We start from the raw sequence: 26,550 nt of genomic DNA on the forward strand, positions 1-26,550 counted from the left end.
TGCTGAAAAACTAATTCATGCATTTATTTCCTCTAGGCTGGACTATTGTAATTCATTATTATCAGGTTGTCCTAAAAGTTCCCTAAAAAGCCTTCAGTTAATTCAAAATGCTGCAGCTAGAGTGCTGACGGGGACTAGAAGGAGAGAGCATATCTCACCCATATTGGCCTCTCTTCATTGGCTTCCTGTTAATTCTAGAATAGAATTTAAAATTATTCTTCTTACTTATAAGGTTTTGAATAATCAGGTCCCATCTTATCTTAGGGACCTCGTAGTACCATATCACCCCAATAGAGCGCTTCGCTCTCAGACTGCAGGCTTACTTGTAGTTCCTAGGGTTTGTAAGAGTAGAATGGGAGGCAGAGCCTTCAGCTTTCAGGCTCCTCTCCTGTGGAACCAGCTCCCAATTCAGATCAGGGAGACAGACACCCTCTCTACTTTTAAGATTAGGCTTAAAACTTTCCTTTTTGCTAAAGCTTATAGTTAGGGCTGGATCAGGTGACCCTAAACCATCCCTTAGTTATGCTGCTATAGACTTAGACTGCTGGGGGGTTCCTATGATGCACTGTTTCTTTCTCTTTTTGCTCTGTATGCACCACTCTGCATTTAATCATTAGTGATCGATCTCTGCTCCCCTCCACAGCATGTCTTTTTCCTGGTTCTCTCCCTCAGCCCCAACCAGTCCCAGCAGAAGACTGCCCCTCCCTGAGCCTGGTTCTGCTGGAGGTTTCTTCCTGTTAAAAGGGAGTTTTTCCTTCCCACTGTAGCCAAGTGCTTGCTCACAGGGGGTTGTTTTGACCGTTGGGGTTTTACATAATTGTTGTATGGCCTTGCCTTGCAATATGGAGCGCCTTGGGGCAGCTGTTTGTTGTGATTTGGCGCTATATTAAAAAAAAATTGATTGATTGATTGATTGATACATCTACAGCAGCAGACGCCATATGTAGGTCATACGTGCATACCTATATAGAGGGGTCAAAATGTAAAAATTGTCCAATCATATTGACAATATACCACATTATTTGTCTGATCATAAAGATTCCAAAGAGTTATAGTTTGGATTATATATGACTGAATCGTATGGAGGTATGGGGGGGAAACAGCAATAATGGCGACAAAGGTCTGTTTCAGTTTGTACATGGGGTCAAAAGTTAAATATGGTCCAATTTTAGTTAAAACTGATGTGTATTGTTGGTTGAACCGATAGGGTTTGAAAAAAGGAATAATTTACTTTGGAGACCAAGCATTTAACACAATAGTATTTCTCACAAAGGCCATGGTGAAGGTTTTGGAAGACGTCACCTAAATGACAGTGGCAGAAGCAGTGACAGTTTGACTATGGCAATTTTGAGGAAAAGTCCAACTGAAACAAAATATTTTTAAAGGACTAATTAGAAGAGTGGGTGAGGCAGTGGTGTTGTGTTAGCACTCTTGCCTCACAGCAGGAGAGTCTCAGGTTTGCTTATGACCTAGTCCTTACTGTGTGAAGGTTGCATTTTTTTTCCCTATGTTTTTAAGGGTCAATGAAATGTCCCTTTCCTACATTTTCACAAATAGAATAAAATCTGAAGTCATATTTTAAACAATATTTTTCATCTCTGGAATAATCTGGACCAGATTTGACAAATTATTTGGACGTGCAGGACAATGACAGATGTGAAAAATGTAGTGAAAAGACATTTTCCTTTGTTGTATTTTTCACAAAAAGAAAAAAGCTTTTACACGTACAAAACTGAAAGTGCATTTCAGACCATGGAAAGGCTTAAATTAACATTCCCAACACGTTTTCAGAACTAAAGGTACAAAAAACAAAACAAAAACCCCATGGAAAATCCTTGTCTCAGCAATGTCAGTGGATTGCCCCTTAACGCTCCCTTTAACTTTCGAATCGGAAGCCAACTTCAGAGTCACCGCCAGACACCGGGGCTTCAAAACCAATTCGTTTATGAAGCAGTGTGTTGAGCATGGTGCCGAAATGTGGTTCGTGCTGGGTGTTGCTTCATTGAAGAGGTGGTTAATGTTTTGAAAAATAACACAGTTAAGATGCTTTGGGATTAAAATCACAACGTGTCATTTGTTTACAGTCTGACCCAGATTTTACCATGTTAATTTTTTTTTAATCTTTATATTGGTTCCAGGATTTTGTCCCAACTTTTAAACATTTTAAATGAAACATGTTTTTCATGTCTGCAGAAAATGCCTGAATTTTTTCCTTGTCTTAATAAAAATATGACATGAATCTCTTATGGACTATAATGTAAAGTATACTATATAAATTAGAGAGAGAGAGAGAGAGAGAGAGAAACGTGCGTGTTTTGAAAATGCAATTGATATAATAAGAATAATAATTAGAAGAATCTCAACCTAAATAACTAAAATAGCATTTCTCAAAAATAACGGAGGAATAAATTTGGCACAAGGTGTGCGGGTAAAGTTTTTATACATTTCTAAATGTATTTTCTGTCTCTAGTGTGCTTAGAATGAATTTTAAATATCCGATATGCTTGATTGCATTAATTGTTTTATTATCTTGATTGATTGAGTGAATTCATTTACTACAATTCAATACACAGATCACAGCATGTGCATCAAACAATACATGGATAACACATTTAAGTGAAAACACTTTTCCATTGTGGTTAACACATAAAACAAAAACTCAAACCATATACAATGTCAGAATACGTGATGAATGAACAATACATATGGCAATGTTTATAAAAAATGTAAAATAAGTTAGCAGCACAATCACATAGCTAAGAAATAAGATAAAAATTTGGTGTACTACCAAAAATGGAATAAAGCTGTAAAAACAATTAAAAAAAAAAATACATGTTAATAAATGTAAATAGCTGCTAAACAGTGCTTAAAAATCTTATATGTTCTTATTCACGTCATTAAATTTTAATTATTTTGAAAAAGCTAATTTCTGTTGATTGTTGATCTATTTCTCGACTAATTCTGCGCGCGCGCGCGCGCACACACACACACACACACACACACACACACACACACACACACACACACACACACACACACACACACACACACAAAATGAATCAAGATGTAACTTCTTGAATAAACTACGAGATGCCAACCCACCGATTAGATTAGATAGGGATTAGATCTTCCTGAAACCGCATCGTGGCAAATACTTTACAAAAATACGAAATCGAAATGCAGCCTAATAATCACGAAATGGGGGTAAAAAGTACGAAATGGAGCAGACTGACTCCAAATATGATTAAATATCATTCACTTAATTACTTTTATTTAATTTTTTTTTAGGCGAAATGGGGATAAAAGGTAACAAAATGGAGCAGACTGACTCCAAATATGACTAAATATGATTCAATATAATTATTACTTTTCTTTATTTTTAAGCGAAATATGGAGCGAAATGGGGACTGATAATAACGAAACAGGGGTTAAACGTAGCGAAATGGAGCAGACTGACTCCAAATATGATTCAGTTAAGGACTTTTATTAATTTTTTAGCGAAATGGGATGAAATAGGGACTGACAATCACGAATTGGGGGTAAAACGTAACGAAAATGGAGCAGACTGACCCATTGACTGAAGTTTCATCTCTTGAACGCCAGATGGCGCACCTGTCCCTACTACATGTACTGAGCGCATCTCACAAAAAAAAAAAAAAAAAAACCCGAAACCTAAACAATTAAATAAAAGGAGTTATTTGGAGTCAGTCTGGTTCACTCTGCTCCATTTCGTTAGATTTCACCCCCATTTCGCCCCATTTCGTATTTTAGTATGGCCCTGAGAAAGCTACCAAAACGTCACCAAAATTTACTGAACTCTTCTTTCACTCAAGGACAGTCTCGCCACAGTTTTCGTCATAATCCTCACACCACTTTTTATAGCGTCATAAATCATAGACTTTGTATTTATAACGGTAACTTTTGTTTCCCGTATTTTTGTGGTTGAAAAGGAAAACGCGGATTACCGTAAAGTTGAGTGTAAGGCCACACTCAAAATCTTAAGGGCGGCTTCTCGGTTCCCTAAATGCTTCCGAAGTCCCTCCTCTTCTTCCAGTCCTCCTGTACTTAGCTTCGGGCTCGGATCATGGCGAGGCTCATGGTCCATTTCTCTGTATACGTGGCGTGGCGTGTGGTGATTTTGACACTGTTTCGTTTGGCCTCGAGCAGCAGCGAGCGCGCTCTTCTGCAGCCGTATGATTTTTTGTATTACAGTGGGGTTCGAGCATATTTCAGCCAGGACTGGGAGAAGGCTGAAGAGCTGCTGGAGAAATCCATCTTCACCAAAGATTCCGTGTTCAGAGTCCGTGCACAGTGTCACGATCAGTGCGTGGCAGCGGGTCGAGAGGCGCTCAGTCACCTGGGTAAGTTTATAAAATAAAATAAAATAAAAAGACCGGAGAATCTGCGGAGTTTTTGATGTGCTACATCTGAGGACTGGGACTGTTAATGCCGATTTATAATCAAACAAATCGTTTATAAAATGTCAAAAGCAGTGGCGGCGCCAAGGGGGGCTGAAGCCCACCCAATAATGAGCCAAGTCCCCCCTCAGCTCCCCCCAATCATTCTGCCAATAATGTGGATAGCGACTGACATATTTGTGGATCTCAACTGCACTTTTGTGCTGAGAATGTCTCAATATTCCGTAACTGAGCAAAGTGATGAATGTGTGTGTTCGGTGATCCACCAATGCTGAATCCCTTCACAAACAGAATTTTCAGTTTTGCAAATAAACATTTATTTGTAAAAACCCACACACATGTTACAAATCAGAAATTTGTGTTTGTGGATCACAAAGCAGGTATACAAATCAGAGGATATTTGTAAATCACTCTCTGTGCATTTGCAGGGGTGGTAGCCAAGTGGTTAATGCGATTGGTTTCAGTTCAGAAGGTTCCGGGTTCAAATCCCACCCCTGCCACATTTCTCCATGTAATGTGGAGTTGCGTCAGGAATCGCATCCGGCGTAAAACTTGTGCCAATTCAACATGCAGATCCACCTTGGATTTGCTGTGGCGACCCCAAGTGCAAACAAGGGAGCAGCCGAAGGGACTTACTTTACTCTCTGTGCATTTGCAAGTATTAATGAGACAAATTTAACTCCATACTCCAAAAAATGAGGTTTCCTAAATATTTATTATGGCCACTCTTAAGACTTCACTTATCTTTATTTATGCCTATGTGCAAGTTTACTGAACTTGCAATCATTCTAAGTGATGTGTGTGTGCATTGATACCACATTTTAGAAGAGCACGGGTGACTAAAGCATATACCTTGGTAGTTATAAAGCAATTTACTATATATTGTTCATTTCGATGACATTTTGTGGAGCCCCTCCAACTTTTACCCCAGCCCCCCCCCCCCAGCAAAATTTTCCTGGCGCCGCTACTGGTCAATGAAATCGTGTATGACTTGGTTGCAGTGCCCTTGCCATTACGTTGTGTGTTTATAATGACAGAGTTTATACATTTATAGTTCCATGATGCATTTATACTACACACATAAAAAAAACAGCTCCAAAGACATTGTCCACTTACTTTTGCTCCCTAAAAACAGGCGACTGCACACAAAAAATGGTGGAATTCTTATAAAATTCACATAGTTGCACAAACAGGTTTGCACTCCATACTCAGATTAGTCAGTCAGCTAAAATAAATGTTGTCTATCTAACTGTAAAAAAAAAAACTCTTACATTATAAATTATAGGTTTTATTTGTTTATTGTCTCATCCAAGTGGCACCTGCAGAGGAAAGACAGAGGTTTATATGATCACACTTTTCTGGATATATTCCCAGAGCTGTTTGTAGGATTGTCAACAGAACTGAAGATGCTAATTGTGCACGGTTTGCCACACACCCATGATATGGGTTCAGGATCTGGAAAACCTGGAAATCCGAGGCTTGAAATGTGCATTTTTCTGTATTGTAGCACAGAGTATGTCTTTCTGAGATTAACATTGATGGCGGAGACACTGGTGGACTCCCTTCCTCATGCTACAGTGTGTCCTAACATTAAAATGCCACTGCATATTCTATTTGTTTTGCCTGCATCCAGCACCTCTTTGCAGCAGCATAGTCACACAGCGACATATAGGCCTTGCAATGATGCTAATTCACTGAGATAGCAGCGTTGATATAGGCTACATCATCAGCACAGCCTATGTCAGACACCACCCTAGAAGGCTGACTTTGGTCAGCGTCTTGGATGATGGCGCCAGCAATGACCAAAGATAAGATCAACTTTATTTATCCTTTATCAAGTCTGTGTTGCACCATGTTGACCACACATAATGAGTTGCTTCTATTTAGCAGTCATTTTTGCACTTTGCTGCAGTGGAGAGAGAGAGACAAGTGGGTAACAGCAGGGTAACTCACATTCTAATCCAGTTACATTTTTTCCATGAATCTGATTGGTTAAGCGTGTGAGATTTCAGACAGTATAATATCGGGGTAAGGGTGGGAAAATATTTGACCATTTTACATTTGGATGTATTATTCTATTCCCTGACCGTTGTTCTTATGAGATGTCATTCCTGTCCTCCACACAACTGTGCATGCACACGCATGTGCAATATTGTCGGGACGCTGAGCTGTCGATTTATGCGACGAGACTCACAATTCGACAGAACACTGGCTGTGCATGATGTTAGCTGTTAGCTGAGAGCGAGAGAAAGTTGTGTACCAGCACCGCCGCCTAAATGGATGAATTTAAGCTACCATATGAAAGTACTGATGTGGATTCTGATACAGAATTACCGTTTCACATTTGATGGCTTTTCACGTTTGATGGATTACTCCACGCCCTGACCGCTGTTTCGGTTCAATGATAAGCCTCGCTGACTGAATTACATACAGAAAAATAAACCTTGCAATTGATGGAACTGAATTAGAATGGGAATAACCCTGTTGTGTCTGATGATTTGCGGACATTCATGCTGCTACACGGTCGCAAATAGCCATTTTAAAATTCCGTTTTAAAACTTTTTACTGGCTCCGCGTTAAAGATCTATTTGCGACTGTATAAGCAGCATGAACGTCCGCAAATCATCAGACACAACAGGGTTATTCCCTAAAAGTAGTGAACACATTTCAATGAAAATTGGTGAGCAGATAGATAGTGTTCCAGGAAAATAGTAATTCAGTTTTGGAAGTGATACGGAATGTGTTCTGGAAGTGAAATCCAGAAGAATGTTTGGCACATAGCAACATTTCCTCAAAAAACTGTGAGAGGTTGTTGATCAAATTTGGTCATGGTAAATGGACTGCATTTATATAGCGCTTTTCCATCTGCATCAGAAGCTCAAAGCGCTTTACAGATATGCCTCAAATTGTTCAGTGTTATTTCTATGTTTTCTTACATACAATCTACTCTGTTTAGTGATTCAGATATGTAAGTGTGTTGTAAATACTAGTAGAAATGAAATTGATTAGTATTGTGTAGAGAACGGTGAAGTGTTCTGTGGTAGATGAATGTGTGTGTTATGATCTGATTGTGAGTGACTGTGATATGGTTGGACTTTGCCTGTGACAGTGATTTATTGTGGGAGAGGAGTTTTAGAATATTGCATTATTACATTGTTAATTTATTTGATGTGCCCAGGGACTGTGGATGGAAACTAGGTATTTAGCTATAATCTGGTGCAGCTCATCTCTGTCTCTTAGAGCTTAATGATGCTGTACATTGTCCTTCAAATAAACTAATAAACTAACATTCACACACACACACACACACACCAGTGTCGGGGTGCTGCCATGCAAGGTACTCATTACACACTGGGAGCAACTAGGGATTAAGGACCTTGCCCAAGGGCCCCTAGTGATTTTCCAGTGTGGCTGGATCACCAGTGCTTAACCACTAGACCATCACCTCCCTTGAGGTGATAGTGTGCAGATGGATGTTCTAGGAAATGAGGAATTTTATTTTGAATTTGAAACAGAACATGCTGACATCCTAGAGCAGGAGAGAATCATGAAACATCAATGCCAGAACAAGCTGCCACCTGTAGTAACATTCATTAAGGAGGGAACAATGCCACCAGGGCAAGTCTTCTGCAGTCAGCCCAAGCATGTAAGCTTAGAGTAGACCTGAAGAGGGCATTCCAGCTGTCGTCCACACCACTTTAAGACCTGATGCATCCTATTCTCCACTGAAGGAAAAAAGATCATCCTGGCAGAGCTCACTGTGCCGTAGGAAGAAGGGTGTGAGGAGGCATTTGAGAGGAAATCTGAGCACTACAAAGACCTGGTGCAGGACTGCAAGGACAAAGGGTGGTAGACATGGTTGTACCTGCAGGCTGAGGTAGGATGCAGAGGCTTCCCAGCTTCCCAACTTCCCTGGAAGTTATTGACAGCTGCAGGTTTGACGGAGAGTGAGAGAAAGAAGGCAGTATGAAGACTTGGGGAGGTAGTACAGAGCGCCTCTTATTGGATATGGAGCAGGACAGAGGAGTTGAGCTGCACCCAGGAGGGAGTGAGTAGAGGCTGGACACCATTACTGACTCGCAAACAGGAGAGTGTTATGATTAAAGGTCGAAACATTTTATGACTGTTGGTAACCATCTGATGACACAACCTTCTGGCTAAAGGCTCCAGCCATTACATAATGACTGAAGGAGAAGCATCCTTGGATGTACATATGTGGACCCAGAAGACGTTTTAAGCATTCGGGAACATTTATGGCCTTATGCGTTCTCTGAATGCCTTATTCTTATTTCATGCCTGTGCTGCACAAAGACCTATAGACTGACGTTTAAAAGCCTGTCTCTTTTGGTCGGAGGAGGCAAAAATGATTGGTGTTATTACTTTGAGTGTGTGCTGTCTGTGTGCACATTACACTTATTAAATAATTGTCATAATCACCAGAGTAGTATAAGTAGCTTGTACACACATGAGTTGCCATAATACACACACACTCATATCACTCATAATGACCCATCTCTCTCTCTCTCTCTGATTTGTCTCTCTCTCTCTGGTCAGACTCTGCTGAGGGTCACCTGTGGGACCTCTGGGCTTTGGACTGGGTGCAGCAGAAAGCTGAATGCTTGAAGTTCTGCATGGGGCGGTTCATCACACATCTAGGACAGCTTCCAGTGTCTGTGGACATAGAATATGAATTCGGTACTCGCAACCCCTACAACTTTCTACAGATCACATACTACAAAGTAAGCATCTCTGTACACAGCCATAAAAGTCTGCATGAGGTACTAGTGCCTGTTCTTTTCACATTGCACACTGTGATTTATTACTGCTGACACACTGTCATATTGTCACGTATAATAGAAACATTCCTGTCTCCCTTTGACATGCTGTGCTGACTTTCTCCTTCCTTCACATCAGTTGGAAAAGATGCAGAAGGCGGCAGCGGCAGCTCACACCTACTTTGTAGCCAATCCGAGTCACCTGGAGATGAGGAACAACATAGAGAAGTACAGACGGATGAAAGGCATGACAGATGAGGCGTTCCAGGACAGAGAGATTGACAAGGAGAAACACTGGGTGAGGAGAAAAGGATGGTTGGTCTGGAAAAGAGAATGGGGTGGGGTTGTTATAGCAGTAGCTAATGTTCTGCTGTTGTAATCAGATGAACGCTATAGGAACAAGGCCTCCAGGAGATGGCAATGCTGTCCCACTGCCATCTAATTTTCTTGACTTCTCTCGATGTCATCATGTGACATCACTGATGTCAGAGGTGTGATTCGTGTGTTAGCACTAGGAATGCAGAGGTGTATCCATGTTTTAGTATCTCATGTAATTTCTGAGGTATGGTCATTATTAAGCTTTAGAAGGTGACCTCTTATTTGACCTTGGCCTTAGACCTATGACCTTGACATGACCTGTGTTGTGAGAGGACAGTCCACTGAGTTTATGCATCAAATTTGATTAAAATTGCTGTTTGTGTTTTGAAGATATCGCCGCAGGCAGACAGATGTGACTATTACAATAAATATTTCTTTTATTGTTTCATTTATAGTACATATAAGCAGTTAAATAATTAGAAAAGTGTTTTTGTAGTCACATTTGGAGTAAGTTAATGTTAACTAATGACATAATTTCCATTGACAAAGAGCGTCATTATGCTGACAAACCTCCACAGATCCTTCAGAGGTAAGGAAGCAAGAAGTAAAGACTGCAGCAGTGAAAATGTACAACATCCGGTGATTTCTATGGTCCTAGATTTTTACCACAAAGTATTAAACATGACACCCCCCCCCCCCCCCCCCCAAAAAAAAAAAAGGGTGACAGTTTATTATTTTTCGGTTAATTCTTTGGAGAGGTGAGCCTTACAGAAGCGGCCTTGTGACTGAAGATTTGCAGATTTGACTTTTGAGCATGTGCCAGATTTAAAGTGTGTACAAATACAGCTTATTGACTTAATTTGTTTATTCAGTTAAGTTTGAGTCTTCAAAATGAGGAGGTACCTCTGGAATACGAGTTGGACTACCAACATGTAGGACCACGGTTTGTGTGCGTGCTTCAGGTAGGACCACGGTTTGAGTGCGTGCTTCAGGTAGGACCAGGGTTTGTGTGCGTGCTTCAGGTAGGACCACGGTTTGAGTGCGTGCTTCAGGTAGGACCACGGTTTGAGTGCGTGCTTCAGGTAGGACCACGGTTTGAGTGCGTGCTTCAGGTAGGACCACGGTTTGAGTGCGTGCTTCAGGTAGGACCAGGGTTTGAGTGTGTGCTTCAGGTAGGACCACGGTTTGAGTGTGTGCTTCAGGCTACCCATGTGTCCTTGGACAGGACACTTTGATCTGCTTTCCCCCAGTTCACCCAGCTGAAAATGGGTACTGACCTTGACTGGTGTAGTAACCAATTATTATTAATTATTAATTACCAGTAATTCAAAACCATTTGAATAAGTATGCTTAATTTAAACCTGAACATATACACTGTGAGCTCATGCATTGTCAGTGCCCAAATATTTGTACTCCAGAAAGAAGCCAGCTTGAGTTGGAATGCACCGTTTTTGGTTGTTTATTTTATTTTTTATTTTTTTGCTGTACTGTGGCAGAACTAACTGCTATTACACCTGTACTATTTCTTACTTCTATTTTTCTGAACAAACACCAGTGCAACCCCAGCTGTGTTTTGAATTTATCTTCTTCTTTCCCCTCTCGTGCCATCAAACAGGTTCTGTATGACTCTGCACTGCACGATGAGGCTTCCTCTGATTGGCCGCGTGCAACTGAGAAATGGAAAGCGTGTGTGAATGAAACACTGCGGCAGATAGAGGAGTGCAGGGTGCAGTGTGAGGTAGTGCCCCAGCGCCTGCCCGAGGACAGAGGGGTAGGCACTGCCAGTGGCGTTTTCGAGAAGGCTGCAGGTAAAAAGTCAAATTAAAGACAGATGCCTGACTGATTCGCTCTGACCTGAGCAATGAACGTTACTTCCTGTCTAGCTCTTTCCTTGTCCCTGCTCTCATGTAAGCAGTCCTGTGTGACTCAGATCGCTACACGACCTGGAAGGATTTCTGCTCAGGAGGACTTCTTGATTACACAGCTGGAGCATCTGCACATTGCACAGTTTAAAGGTCAGGGCTGAACAGCAGCACTTTCTATGTAATCCGTCACACCTACAGTCTCCTCCAAAAGTATTGGAACAACAACGTTTATTCAGTTGTTTTTTCTAGACACTGAAGATATTTGGATTTGAGATTAGAATGAATGATAAATGTTATGTTAACCTACTTAGAAGATAGCGTCTCTTCTGTCAGTCCACCCAGTTTGGGTGTAAGAAAACCTATTGGAACACATACAGGGATAGACAGTATTTTAAAGCATGGGCATCAAACCCCTAAATTTGCCAGCCAAAGTATATTTTTGGAAATGTAAATGTATGTAAAAAAAATAATGCAGGAAAAAACAACTTTATAGAACTTCTTTCTTTCCTTGATCATTAGCACTTTGATTGAGCTTGGTAAACCCATACTTGTGTAGCCTTGGTACATCAGTAGCTACTAGGTAGCCTGCAATTTCAATTCAGATTTAGTTTATATAGCGCCAAATCACATCAAAGCTGCCTCAAGGTGCTTCATACAAGTAAGGTCCAACCTTAGCAACCCCTAGAGCAAGCACACAGGTGACAGTGGTAAAGAAAAAACTCCATCTGATGATAGTGAGGAAGAAACCTCAAGCAGACCAGACCCAAAGGGGTGACCCATTGCTTAGGCCATTCTAACAATTACTAGATTTCAGTATTCACACAGAACTGTTTGCTGGCAGTTATGTTACCGTACTGTTTGCTGTTTTTGTATGATTTTCATGTAAACAATGTGATGGGTTGGAGTGTTTTTGGAACTATTAACCCTCTGGTGTCCGAGGGCATTTTTTCAACAGTTCACTCGCCTGGCATAAATGTTTTATTATTGCTGTTAACAGCTCTCCCTGCATCCCACAATCAAGTTTTATGTCTCTTTTTTTCAGGACAACCTGTTCTTTCATAATACAGTATATATGCTTTTGTTGTGTTTTATAAGTATAATAAAGTTTTACAATCAGAAATAACAATGGAAAAAGTAAAGCAAAGGAAAAAGTAAAGCGGAAAATAATTTTCCACACACATTTATTCAAAACACAGCAAACTATAATAAACAACTGTTTTGACACTTTATAAAGGTAATTTGAGGTCTTGTGTGAAAGACTGTACAACAAAAAAGTTCAAACAATAAACACAAATGCACATTTTGAACAATATATGCAAAATGGTTTATGCGTTTTGATTGTCTTCAGCTGTCTACTATTACACAAAGGTCACGTCACAAATTTCTATTTCTACAGTGTTTTGGAGTCTTCTGTCTGACTGTGCAAGCAACTTTCATTTCACACTTTGGCTCCTTACAGTCTGAGGAGCGGCCCCTCTCCCTCACCCCATTGATATGTAAACAGTGCTTTACGCCGCAGAGGGAGAGAGCCTCAGAGTAATCCAGTAACATTCAAATGCAAACTAGTGGAGCAATCCTGATAGTTACACACTCTTTGTTTGAGCACGTGAGATTGTCATGCGAGTCTCTCCATCTGCTTTCACTTTCGCTGTGTGTAATGGCGCAGGGAGCATTGGAGGAGTTAGGGGGCTATTCAAACGGGCCAACTAGTAAGATATCACTCCTGAAAACGATCCTTGGTTCATCACGTGAGGTAAATCTGCCCTACAATTGGATTTTGGAAAACCATGTGATGGTGAACCAATTCCGATTGGACACTCACATTCCACACGTTATCACACAGCTTCTAAGATGGTTGACGGTGGATCAAAAATCTGCGGCGTTAACTTTTCAGCAAAAAAACAGTTTCTGTCTCATATCACTAAAAAGTTATTTATAACTGATAAGTGATTTGGTTGTAGCTTGACCTTATAGTTCAGTTAGCAAAGTCTTCTTCAGTCTTTGGATTGTGATACCTTCACCCCCTCCTTGTGGAGGTCATTGGTGATGTCACTGAGCATGGTTTTTGGGGTTTTTCTTTACTGCTCTCACACGGATCCGTCATCGCCTGTCATTGTTTTCCTTGATCAACCCTGAGTCACGGGCAAGGTACTGTCCCAAATGAAATATTTGTAGTATCTTTAGATCCTGTTCACAAGTGGGGGGTAAGTTAGACCATGAGGTCGATAGACTCATGGTGAAGAGGGGGCTGGAGCTGAAAGGCAAAGCTCTCAGTTTGCCAGTTGATTTACACTTCTATCATCACCTATAGTTATGGGCTTTGGGTGGTGATGGAAAGATCAAGGTCACACATACAAGCGCCACTTCAAGGGTATATGGACATATGCTCAGGGACAGGGTGAGAAGCTTAAATATCTTAGAAGGATTCTTAGTAGAAACACTGCTTGTCACATTGAACAGGGAGCCAACTGAGGTGGTTCGGGCATCAGATGAGGATCCCCCGGTTGTCTCCCAAGGGGGAGATCTTTCAGGCATGTCCTACTGGGATGAAGACCCAGACTACGTTTGAGGTATGCATGTCCCAGCTGTCTTGGGAACATTGATTGATCCCCCCGGAAGGGGTTAGAGGGCCTGGCCAAGTATAGGGAAGCACAGGATGAGTTGCGTAGTCTGCTGCCACCATAACCCAGACACAGATAAGCGGCAGTAAATGAACACAGTTTCTGTCTGTTTTATCTTGTTTTTTGGAATACTCCAAATTGTTTTATTGGCAATGCCCAGTGTTTGTGCAATGCCTTTGATTGATTATTATTTGTATTTTTTCATGTTTTCTCACCTCGCTGGTCTTCATGTTGGCTTATGATTTTTAACACCTTAAGCCAGAGGTTAAAACCAAGAACAGACATTCAGAGCTGCTTTATGTTTAAACTGTAACTCAGACAAGACACACCTGGGTCACCAGAAACACCTGTCAGTCACGTCTTCAAAAAAAAAAAAAGGGTGGTCTGAAACACAGGTAGATGTAAAAACTATGAAATATAAAATCTGACTTCTTTTCATATTCAATTTATAAATATTTATGTACACACCATTTTGTTCTCAATTTCAGTAAATAGAAAGTCGCCGTTTGGGTTCCATTATATCCATTAAAACCAAATGGCTGCAGTGTATAGCAAAAACAAATGATTTTGACTCGCCGTTCCAATACTGTCAGTGAGGACTGCTTAATAGTCTGGCGGCTAAGGGACAAATTTTAGGGGAATCATGCACTTTTATACAAAAGCGCCAGAACTTTATCAGAGGTACTTTATAGTGTCCTGAAGTATATAAGATCGGGAGACATTGAATCCATAAACGTCTACACTCTAAAAACTTGGGTTTACGAGAATAACTATTTTCAGCCTTCTACAGCATATAATTCATGACAAACTCTTATCCAAATGTCTTTTTAAGTTCATAATATAAACTTGGAGGTTATGAAAAATGTATTAAGGCTAAGTAGGGATGCTTCGAATGTACTTCAGTGTGCTTACACTTTTAGAAAAAGTGTTAATCTCGGGAAAGTGACTAAATATTGTCTAACTCATTGTGAATATCAGTATACTTATGCAATATAGCTGTTTGCGAGCATAGGGCAAAGGAAATATGCTACTCATGCACTGTAACATATTTACACTCAGTGTAAACACAACAGTGTTTGAACGGAAAGAAATGCTTTTTTAATTACAAGAAATCAATTTTGTTTTTGTGGCCATAGCCATTATTATTATTATTGTTGTTGTTGTTATCATTATTATTTTATGTTATTGGTATTAAGACGATTATCACCATATTTTTTTAACTGAAAACATTGTAAATACCTGGTTGGCAAACTTCCTAGATATGCACAAATGTTTCATGAATATTTTTAATGAACTACTCTCTACAGCTTTCATGCTAGGAAGATCACAGTGACCTAATTTATGTCTCAGAGGTAGAGGCCTGTTAAAGATCCCTACAGGCCTGAAATGAGTCCTGTACCTCTTTCCATTTTGAAACATACCAGCCTGCTAATGTATAAGGATGTACGACGACGTATGACGCCGCACGACGGACGATACATGATCACATAAGCTCAGTATAGCTTTGCACTAGTTGCAGTAGCCATTCTCTACAGCTTAACAATGTCCAATCTTGATCACTGGCCCCCTACATAATAACCATATGATCGTATTGTCATATGAATAGCAAAATATACACTGTATTATAACTATGCAAACACCCTTTTAAAAAAAGCAGGATACAGGGCTAAAATCAAATGTCTCCCACTTTGACATGACTTAATATAACCAAAAGCGTCTCTGGACAAAGTTTGGCACTTTTGTAAAAAAGTGCACGATTCTATCCCTTAACTGCTGGGCTATAATAGGTGGTCAGATGCTTCCTGTAAAAAAATAAATAAATTGCATCATGTTTGCACGGAATTCAGTTTGCAGTTTCAAGTTGAACTTTTCCTCCACATTTTGCATACGGGCATACTCACAGCTGGCGATATTAGCGGAGCAGTGCAGACGCTTCGCTCTCTCCTCTTGTTCTACCCCTCTGATGCAGACTCCTTAGACAACCTGCAGCTCTACTATGAAACACTAGGTGGAGACAAAGACACACAGCCTGTGCAGGTACCACACAGTAGAAATTATATTATGCCACCACTGATCATCTAAGTACCTTTTTTTAAATTCATATAATCTGTCCAGACGTCCGGGAAAGTCATCAGTCACAGTCTTCAATGATATTTCTGGGTGTTTGTCACACAGGAGATCGTCGAATATGTTCACTGTGCTTTGCAGGAAAAGAAGCTTATCTATTTTGGTGTGGAGCACCTTGACTTCAGTTTCACCGACCCTGTAAGTTCTGACCTCATTCATTCATTTTGTGAAACTGCTTAGCCCTGTTAAGGGGGTAGGGGACTGGCTCAGGATACGCAATATTTTCTTGAATGAGGGAACAATTGTAAATAGTTTGTTGTTTTCTATGTAGGATCTTTGGACTCCAGAGGATGTTGTACCTGAATCACTGAGAGAGGCCTGGAGGTGAGATAGAAGAAAGTCATTCAGAAGCTCGAATACTCTCAGAGAATGCATACCACCACCATGGCTTAACAGTTCTTTGTTTACATCTGTTGACTTTTTCCTTTGTCGCTGTCATTTTCAGTCTGAGAGGGTTATTCTGTGATCTCTTCTCTAACATTCTTACCTTTGATTGCGATTGCTCACCTTTCTCTCTGTTAGTTGACCTGTGAGCCTGATCTTTGACGCTGAGATTTGATCTGATTTCTGGCATTTCATCCAAAATTTCAATCCTGGTCACTCAGACTTTATCCTGATCTATGATACTGAGTGTCGATATTTGATCTTTCATTCTGGTTATTCATTTTTTTTATCTTTGCTAAGGAGGTTATGCTTTTGTTTTTGTTTTTCTGTGTACATGTCTCTCTTTGACCCTGTTATTAGAATTGCTGATTACTTCAGCAATTGGGATCAAACGTCAGGATCACCCTCTTGATTCTCACTGCTTTGATTCTGATCAAGAATAAAGATCAAAGGCCAGATCCACTCTAACATTTAATCACTCTTCTTGGACTCGAGGCCTCCCTGTGGAGGATCCTTGAGTACTGCTGGAATGTCTTTGTGCAGTTACTTAGGGAGACTCAGATGAGGAGTATTACTTAAGTCTGAATGAATGAATGAATGATGATTTATTGGCATTACACAAGTGCAACGAAATTATCTTCACACCCAATTACCTCAGACAAAAATACAATTAATCCACAATTAATACTAGTTAAACGTAATAATGGCACACATCAGAATTAAAACTGCACATATACATTTGATTGTTTTTGTGCGCTAAGCTCGAAACAGTCTGTCAACTGAATTGAGGCAAAGTGAGTGTAGGCCGCAGCAGAAATACAGCGCAGCCGAGCTTGGGGGGTAGTGGGGACTGCTGCAGGTGGCGCGCGGCCTCCCGGAGGGGGAAAGAGGAATGGCAAGTTCGGAGGTCGGGGGGGGACAGAAACACAAGGGGGGAGGAGGGGGTGGGGGGAGCTTGTGTCCATGTGTGCTGTTGTGTAGAGTCTGTGGGGGGGGGGCAGATGAGAAATGGAGCCGTGTGCGTCACCAGGGCCGTTAAAATCTTCTGGAGGAAATCTCCATCTCTGCAGCTCTGTAACTACACGGAGTCCTCTGTGTCACTTCAAACCCTCTCCTAGCCTCTCTCTGTAGCCTGACGTTCACCTCCCCAAAATTAAAACTGCACGTCGACGTGACAGAGACCTCAAGGGTTGTAATTTAATTATTTTTCTGGTTTCACTCCTTCCTCTCCTGTCATATTTAAAAGTTTTTGCAGTGTACACGGCAGTTACATTTCAATCATGGATCAAATAGAGGAACTTTTAGCTGAAAAGTCTACGAATATGACCAACTTTACAACATGGAGTCGAAAAACTACAAAGATGATCAAGTGACTCGCAGTTCATGGAGGGAAATTGCATGTGATGTTGGTTTGGAGCTTGATAATTGTATAAAGAAGTGGAGCTCGTCGAGGAACAAATTAGTCCAGAAAAAGGAAAAAAAAACTACCAGGAACAGTTGCAGTGCAGGTCGAAAGAAAGTCCCTGCTTGTTCTCCATGTCGCGCCCCCTACTATTCTGGTGGTAAATTGCATTACGACACCCACCGGCCCGACTGAGAATTTCGAAAGGGTCAAGCCCACGTCGACATCATTGCTTGTCCACAGAGTTAGGAAAGCATTAGGCTTTACAACCCCAATTCCTATGAAGTTGGAACGTTGTGTAAAATGTAAATAAAAACAGAATAAAATGATTTGCAAATCCTCTTCAACCTATATTCAGTTGAATACACCACAAAGACAAGATATTTAATATTCAAACTGATAGACTTTATTGTTTTTGTACAAATATTTGCTCATTTTGAAATAGATGTCTGCAACATGTTTCAAAAAAGCTGGTACAGTGGTATGTTTACCACTGTGTTACATCACCTTTCCTTCTAACAACACTCAATAAGCATTTGGGAACTGAGGACACTAATTGTGAGTGTCATGATTGGGTATAAAAGGAGCATCCCGAAAAGGCTCAGCCATTCACAAGCAAAGATGGGGTGGAGGATCACCTCTTTATGACAACTGTGAAAAAATAGTCCAAAGTTTAAGAACAATGTTTATCAATGTTCAGTTGCAAGGAATTTAGGGATTTCATAATCTACAGTCCATAATAGAATCAGAAGATTCAGAGAATCTGGAGAACTTTCTACACGTAAGCGGCAAGGCCGAAAACCAACATCGAATGCCTGTGACCTTCGATCCCTCAGGCGGCACTGCATTAAAAACCAACATCCTTGTGTAAAGGATCTTCCTGTGTGGGCTCAGGAACACTTCAGAAAATCATTGTCAGTTAACACAGTTAGTCGCTACAGCTACAAGTGCAAGTTAAAACTCTACCATACAAAACGAAAGCCATACATTAACAACATCCAGAAATGCTGCCGCCTTCTCTGGGCCCGAGTTCATTTGAAATGGACAGACGCAAAGTGGAAAAGTGTGCTGTGATCTGATGAGTCCACATTTCAAATTGTTTTTGGAAATCATGGATGTCTTGTCCTCCGGACAAAAGAGGAAAAAGACCATCCAGACTGTTACCAGTGCAAAGTTCAAAAGCCAGCATCTGTGATGGTATGGGGGTGTGTTAGTGTCCATGGCATGGGCAACTTACACATATGTGATGGCACCATCAATGCTGAAAGGTACATCCAGGTTTTGGAGCAACACATGCTGCCATCCAAGCAACGTCTTTTTCAGGGACGTCCCTGCTTATTTCAGCAAGACAATGCCAAGCCACATTCTGCTTGTGTTACAACAGCGTGGCTTCATAGTAAAAGAGTATAGGTACTAGAATGGCCTGTCTGCAGTCCAGACCTGTCACCCATTGAAAATGTGTGGCGCATTATGAAGTGCAAAATACGACCACGGAGACCCCGGACTGTTGAACAGCTGAAATCGTACATCAAGCAAGAATGGGAAAGAATTCCACCTGCAAAACTTCAGCAATTAGTGTCCTCAGTTCCCAAACGCTTATTGAGTGTTGTTAGAAGGAAAGGTGATGTAACACAGTGGTAAACATACCACTGTCCCAGCTTTTTTAAACGTGTTGCAGGCATCCATTTCAAAATGAGCAAATATTTGTACAAAAACAATAACGTTTATCAGTTTGAACATTAAATATCTTGTCTTTGTGGTGTATTCAATTGAATATAGGTTGAAGAGGATTTCCAAATCATTGTATTGTCATCCGTGGGGAGCTTGGAGTAGAGTCGCTGCTCCTTCTCGTTGAAAGGAGCGAGCTGAGATGGTTCGGGCATCTGGTCGCCCCCGCGACCCGAACCCGGAAACGCGGTTGAAGATGAGTGATGAGTGTATTCTGTTTTTATTTACATTTTACACATCGTCTCAACTTCATTGGAATTGGGGTTGTACATAGTGAGGGTCCTTCAAACGTGTGCTGTGTTTCTCTATGTGTGCTCAAGCATACAGGTGCCTCCAGTGTTGAGGGCCCTAGTGGCTGGAGAAGGCCAAGGGGACACATTTCACCTGACTGCAGCAGGTAGATGGTTACTTTGGAGAGATGGGAATGGACTGACTGTCTGCCTGGGTGGTTGCTATCCAAGACCCAAGGCAGTTCCATAGTGTGGTCGACTTGGCAACATGCTGTCCCAGTGCATGCTCCTTGACCTGCCCTGAGCTTTGACAGAACGTATAGACAGACAGCAGTGAAAGCATCGACTCTTTGGCAGAGATAGCAAGAGTGTTTCTAAGAGTGAAACAAAAGTCATCTTCTGATATTTTGCTCTTCACTTGCAGAGCAGAAAAAGAGAAAATGAATGAGAAAATGAAAGAGGGAGAGAAGGAGGAGGAAGTGGATGACAGTGGATTTTTTCCTGGTGAGAAAATGCTATATTTCAGTTTGTCAAATAATTGCTAACATCTAATCTCTTTCAGTTTAGATTGAAGCCATTTATCATTTCGGCACCTCTAATTGGACCTTTCTGCAGGAGGACACATTCCTCAGGTGGGTGTGACCATTACCATGGACGACAGCATTCTGAATGGAACCAATCGTGTAGTACTTGACGGCGTCATGACTCAGAAGGAGTGTGACACAATACTGCAGTTAACCACAGTAAGTTTTAACTGCTAGCAATACTGTACATGACGTCTCGAGTATGCAACAACATTCATGTCCTGTTTTGTGTTTTCTTTCATCGCTGACAGGCTGCTTTGTCTGCCGGTGATGGTTACCGTGGGCGACAGTCTCCTCACACACCTCATGAGACTTTTGAAGGTCTGACTGTTCTCAGGGCCGCCAAGGTGAGTGAGCAGGAGAACCACGTCATGAGCATAGCGCTTGATGGAGCACATGTTTTCCTCATGTTTGAGTACATCATCTGAAGCTGCCACATGCGCAACGACGCCGTTCCTTCTATTGCAGCTGGCTCAGGATGGTATGGTGAACCAATCAGATGCCAGACTGCTGCATGAGTTGGGCGAGAGAGTGACAGTCTTACTGCACTCATACTTCAATAGCCCATCAGGACTCTTCGTGTCTTTCACACACCTGGTCTGCCGCAGTGCTATCGCAGGTAAATATTTATGCACATCTCTCCAGAGGCAGATTCTGTTATTGGCTGGAGGAAGTGGAATAGATCTGTCTCTGTGAGGAATGTCTCCCACCATAAAAGACATTTTGTCATCATGCTTACATTTCCGTGTGTGTAGAGACATCCTTTTGAACCCAGTGATACATTTTTATACCTTGGCTCAACCTCAATCATCACGGCTCAGTCATTTCAGTGTGTTTCCATGAACAAGAAGATAATATGTAACAGTTCTGTCCTCAGTCTGCCTCTGCATCTCTGCAGGATGTTACCCACACAAAAATGCAAAAAAAAAAAACAAAACAAAAAAATCTTTGCTTTAATATGTTAATGTTTGATTTTTTCTGAGCAATCAGGAGACCAAGAAGGAAGGCTGGACCTGTCTCACCCTGTCCACAGTGGACAACTGTCTTCTTGAGCCGGATGCCAAGCAGTGCTGGAAAGAACCACCAGCTTTCATACACAGAGACCTCAGGTGGAACACATCATCTTATGCAGTAGTTAATACTGTGTTTAAGGTCATGCACTTGTTTGAGATCATTTAAACTTGATTCCAAAAGCTACATGATACTTAAAACCTTTTAGTCAAGCGTTACTATGCTTTTGTGCCCTCTCCTTCAGACATCATAAATAATAATCGTGGCCCTGCACATTGGTCAGTCTGGCACCCCAGGGTGTGGGACTGACCTCAGAATGCCCTGCCTGTTGTATCAGTGACTCGAAGTCCTACTTCTTCGGGACCTAATCGGAAGTGAACATGGACACCGATAGATTAAAGACCCAAGATGGACTGCGTTGTAATTCAGTTAAGGACTCTGTTTTTGTTGCTCTTCTGTTTGAAAAATCTATAAAAACCTTGGAACTGTCAGAATGGCCTAAACAATGGGTGAGTTTGCTCTGCTGAAGGTTGTAACGCGTTCACACTTTTGATGAGGGTTTGCTGTAAGAAAATTTTCCATCATGTGCTGTACTCTTTCCATACCTCAATGATTGATTTAACTGAACTCTCATGGATATGTAACACTTCAAATCAACTGTCTTTTTGTTTTTTTTGTTTGTTTGTTTTTTCATGGTTGATTGTGATGTTCGTATTTGCGTTGCAGTGCCGTTCTTTACCTGAATGATGACTTTGAGGGTGGAGAGTTGTTTTTCACAACCAGGGATGCCAAGACAGTAACAGTGAGCCATTTTAAACCTTGATCACTGATATTGTCGGCGGTTGTGTCATTTAATTATCTTTTTTAAGCATGCAGAACAATAACTGTGTGACCCCGTGTCCTCTACAGGCACGAGTAAAACCCAGCTGTGGTCGATTGGTTGGGTTCTCCTCAGGTCCAGTAAATCCTCACGGTGTTACTGCAGTGACCCGTGGACGGAGGTGTGCGCTGGCCCTCTGGTTCACCAAAGAGAAGCTCTACCGGGACATGGTAGGAATTATATCAGCACACACTGACCCTGCAGACAGGTAGTGGGCTGGAAGCCTGCAGGTGCATGCTTCTGCTTGTCACAACACCGGTGTTGGGTAACAAGCCCGGCTACAGACAGAGAGACATGCAAATCTGATGATGCGTTGTCATTTATAATGCCTCAGATCATGTCAAGAGTCCTTTAGCTTCATATTTCACATAGTGTGCATCTGGAATGTATTCACAGCGCTTCACTTTTTCCACATTTTGTTGTTACAACCTTATTCTAAAATGGAGTAAATTCTTTTTTCCCTCAAATTCTACACACAACACCCCACAATGACAACATGAAAAAGGTTTTGTTGAAATTTGTGCAGATTTATTAATAACAAGTTAACAAATCACATGTACTTACAGTGAGGAAAATAAGTATTTGAACACCCTGCGGTTTTGCAAGTTCTCCCACTTAGAAATCATGGAGGGGTCTGAAATTTTCATCTTAGGTGCATGTCCACTGTGAGAGACATAATCAAAAAAAAAAAAAAAACAAATCCTGAAATCACAATGTATGATTTTTTTAATAATTTATTTGTATGTTACTGCTGCAAATAAGTATTTGAACACCTACCAACCAGCAAGAATTCTGGCTCACACAGACCTGTTAATTTTTCTTTAAGAAGTCGTCTTATTCTGCGCCAGACACTGGTGAGGCGTACTGATGTTTCCAGAAGCCTTTAATTATGTTCACCTTTCAACATTATTTGAACATAATTTACTTTGCTGTTGGTTCTTCAGAAACACCGTAAGAACTAAAAAGACAGAGAAAATACATAAAAATAAGTACCAACACAAAAAACAACATAATTTACAAACATCCATTCGGCTGCATTAAACCTTTGCCTAAGTCACGTGTAGCCTTTAATAACCACGTCTGCTAAAGCTAGGAAGGCTAACATGACTAAAACTTGGAGAGGCTAATTTCAGCTTAACCTTTAGCTTCACATATTTAAACACATTACTGCAGTAGTATCACCAAAACACATCTAAATTGATGTAGAAGAATTTAAACCAACAGATACCTTGTTCCCATTCTAGCCAGGTGCTTAATTTCCACAACAGAAGCCTTACACGTAACAAAACCACCATTAAACTTTACTTTGTTCCGTGAAGATGTCAAGTTGCAGTTAGATGAGCAAAGGCCCCTATCACTGGAAGTACTTCAAAATAAAAGCATCAAACAATGAACTGCCTTTAACACAGTAAAAACAAAGAAGTGTTTTTACGTAAAAAACAGACCTTCATAGGAGTCATTTACACTCCCACCAGTCATGAGTAAATAATGTAACTGCAGACAGTTTACATTATGCGCGAATGACTTCAAACTAAAATGACTTCCTTACTTGCTAAATGACGACAACAACTATTAACAGTAGAGAGTGAGCAGATTTAGTCAGCCTCCAGCAGCACGACCAACTTTTGGATTGGCTACTCGACTTCAGACATCTTGTAAAGACGTTCTCCCTTCTTGCCAAGCCTCTTGTCACCAAGACAGATCTTCACTCTTCTCACAAGTCCATCTTTGTCTGTAGTAGCTTCTGAGACTCTGCCCATCCTCCATTCATTCCTGTGCACATCCTCTTCTTTCAAAATTACAGTGTCTCCTTCTTTGAGAGTCCTTATTGGTTTATGCCATCGCTGTCTGAGAACAATGTTGGCAAGGTATTCCTTACGCCATCGACTCCAAAACTGTTCTGCTAGGTACTGAACATGTCGCCATCTTTTTCTGCCATACATGTCTTCTCTGACAAACTCACCCGGAGGAGGTAAGGTCTTGGTGGATTTTAGAGTCAGAAGATGGTTGGGTGTGAGTGGTTCAAGGCTGTTGGGATCACTGAGATTGTCGACGGTCAGTGGACGACCATTGACAATCGCCATAGCTTCATAGAAAAATGCTCGTAATGAAGCATCATTTAGCCTGCCAGAGGAAAGGGCAAGTGTGGACCTTAGGATGCTTCTCACTGTCCTAATCTGTCTTTCCCACACCCCTCCAATGTGGCTTGTCAGCCAGAAATGTAGTCAGTCTGTCTGCATCAAGTTCCTTTAAAGCCTCTTTAAGCTCATTTCTTGCTCCAATGAAGTTGATGCCTTGATCAGACTTGATTTGGCGAACAGCTCCACGAATGGCAATGAAACATCGAAGGCCATTGATGAGAGAGTCTGTGGACATGTCGGTGAGCATCTCAATATGAATGGCATGTGAGCTAAAGCAGGTGAAAAGAAGGCTGTAACGCTTGTTCTCCTTTCTTCCTTGTTTGGTAACGAATGGACCGATACAGTCCATACTACAGAATGTAAAGGGAGGTGAAGTTTCAACACGTTCATGAGGTAGATCAGCCATCCTTTGCTCCTGTGTTGGATTCCTGTGCCGCCTGCAGATGATGCATTGGTGAATGTATGATGCTACTGCGTGGTTAAGTCCTGGAATCCAGTAGCCATTGGACCATATTTCATTGATGGTTATGGCTTTACCTTGATGCTTCATCCTTTCGTGGAAATGAGGAATCACCATCTTTGTGCTGTGATGATTCTTAGGGATGATTGCCTGGGTGCTTGATGCCATTGGAAAGAGAAGAGTGGCACAGTCTTCCTCCCACCCTGAGAACCCCATTTTCATCAAGAAAGGCATTGAAAGAATATAGCTGATTGTGAGATGGTAGTGGAAGTCCTTTGCTCAACAAACTCAACTCTTCTTGATATACAATTTTCTGTAGATCTTTGATGATGCATCGTTCTGCCCTTTCACGTTCTGCAACAGTGGTGAGGCTGTTTGACTTGTTTTTGCTGACGCGCCTCAGAAGACGTCCCACAGCTTGAGTAGCCTGCAACCAAGATGAGAATTTGGACAGGTGATCAATGAGACTTGCTGTTAAAGATTTTGTATATATGTTATCACTGTTAAACGTTTGTACATTTGTCTTCTTTCTCATGAGAACGGTGTTGTGCTGTTTTGCACTTCACCCTGAGAACGTACGTGTTATTCAACCTTGTTTAGCTTTGTCTTCTTTCTCATGAGAACGGTGTTGTGCTGTTTTGCACTTCACCCTGAGAACGTACGTGTTATTCTACCTTGTTTAGCTTTGTCTTCTTTCTCATGAGAACGGAGATGTGCTGTTTTGCACCTGTCTTAATGCAATCCTGAGAATTCAATTTTTGTTTTGACGTTTGTGATGTGGTGTTTAGTGTGAAGGAGTGTGGAAGACAGGACACTTCAGGCAGATGCAGAACAGCTGATACCTGCAACAGACGAACAAGATGTGCTGACCTGAAGTGTTCTTCCTTACAGCTGCGCTTATTGACGTATGCGTTTATGTTATGGGAAGAAACTTGTCTTGCGTCATTACCCCCACCCTTAGGACAAGTTTCTTGTTTATGTGATGAGGGCGTCTCTTAATAAAAAGAGCGGAAAAGCAGGCCAGACTTTAGTGTAGCCTTGGTGTACAGCCTGGCCGCACTCCGCGCGTAATATTTGACTTTCTGTCTCACTGGTGTTTCTTGACTCTGTTTGTCTTGTTAAAGGTTTTAAGAATGTTTGGAGGAGAAAATACCCAACACTTGCTTGTTCCTTTGAGCTGCTTATGAGCACTACAGCACTTCTGACCTCTGGATCTCCAACTGATAACTCTGGAACTTCATCTGCTGGAAGTTTGATTTCCTTGTTCCATAAGAATGTGGGTCCAATGAGCCAGGTGGATTAAAGAAGCTCACTGGACGTCAAGCCTCGAGAAGCATGGTCAGCAGGATTCTTGTTGGTGGGGACATATCGGGTGTGGGGCCGAGCTAAGATGAATCTTCTGGACACGGTTGGCTACAAAGGTGTGAAATCGCCATGCATCATTCCTAAGGTAACCTAAGACCACTTTAGAATCAGTCCAGAAGAACTCCTCAGCAACAAAACATCCAAGCTCCTCTTTGAGCATGCTGCTCATCTTTGCTGAGACAACTGCAGCCTTTAATTCCAATCTTGGAATAGTTGTGACTTTAGTGGGTGATACACAATA

At 41.3% G+C, this 26,550-nt stretch overlaps 1 protein-coding gene across 1 annotated transcript in view; it reads left to right on the forward strand.

The window, feature by feature from the left end:
* Positions 1-4,043: 4,043 nt before the first annotated feature.
* Positions 4,044-26,550, forward strand: part of p3h3 (prolyl 3-hydroxylase 3) — a 29,409-nt gene continuing 6,902 nt past the window's right edge. The window contains 16 exon segments of the mRNA XM_034174469.1: positions 4,044-4,361; positions 8,973-9,157; positions 9,333-9,491; positions 11,127-11,319; positions 11,395-11,526; positions 15,901-16,034; positions 16,173-16,262; positions 16,396-16,448; positions 20,293-20,372; positions 20,484-20,611; positions 20,704-20,799; positions 20,921-21,071; positions 21,443-21,483; positions 21,485-21,561; positions 22,190-22,265; positions 22,373-22,513. Of these exon segments, the coding sequence (XP_034030360.1) occupies positions 4,085-4,361; positions 8,973-9,157; positions 9,333-9,491; positions 11,127-11,319; positions 11,395-11,526; positions 15,901-16,034; positions 16,173-16,262; positions 16,396-16,448; positions 20,293-20,372; positions 20,484-20,611; positions 20,704-20,799; positions 20,921-21,071; positions 21,443-21,483; positions 21,485-21,561; positions 22,190-22,265; positions 22,373-22,513 (2,013 nt within the window). The 5' untranslated portion in view covers positions 4,044-4,084.

Source organism: Thalassophryne amazonica, chromosome 7 (genome assembly GCF_902500255.1).
Source record: "Thalassophryne amazonica chromosome 7, fThaAma1.1, whole genome shotgun sequence".
In the NCBI taxonomy this organism is placed as follows: domain Eukaryota; kingdom Metazoa; phylum Chordata; class Actinopteri; order Batrachoidiformes; family Batrachoididae; genus Thalassophryne; species Thalassophryne amazonica.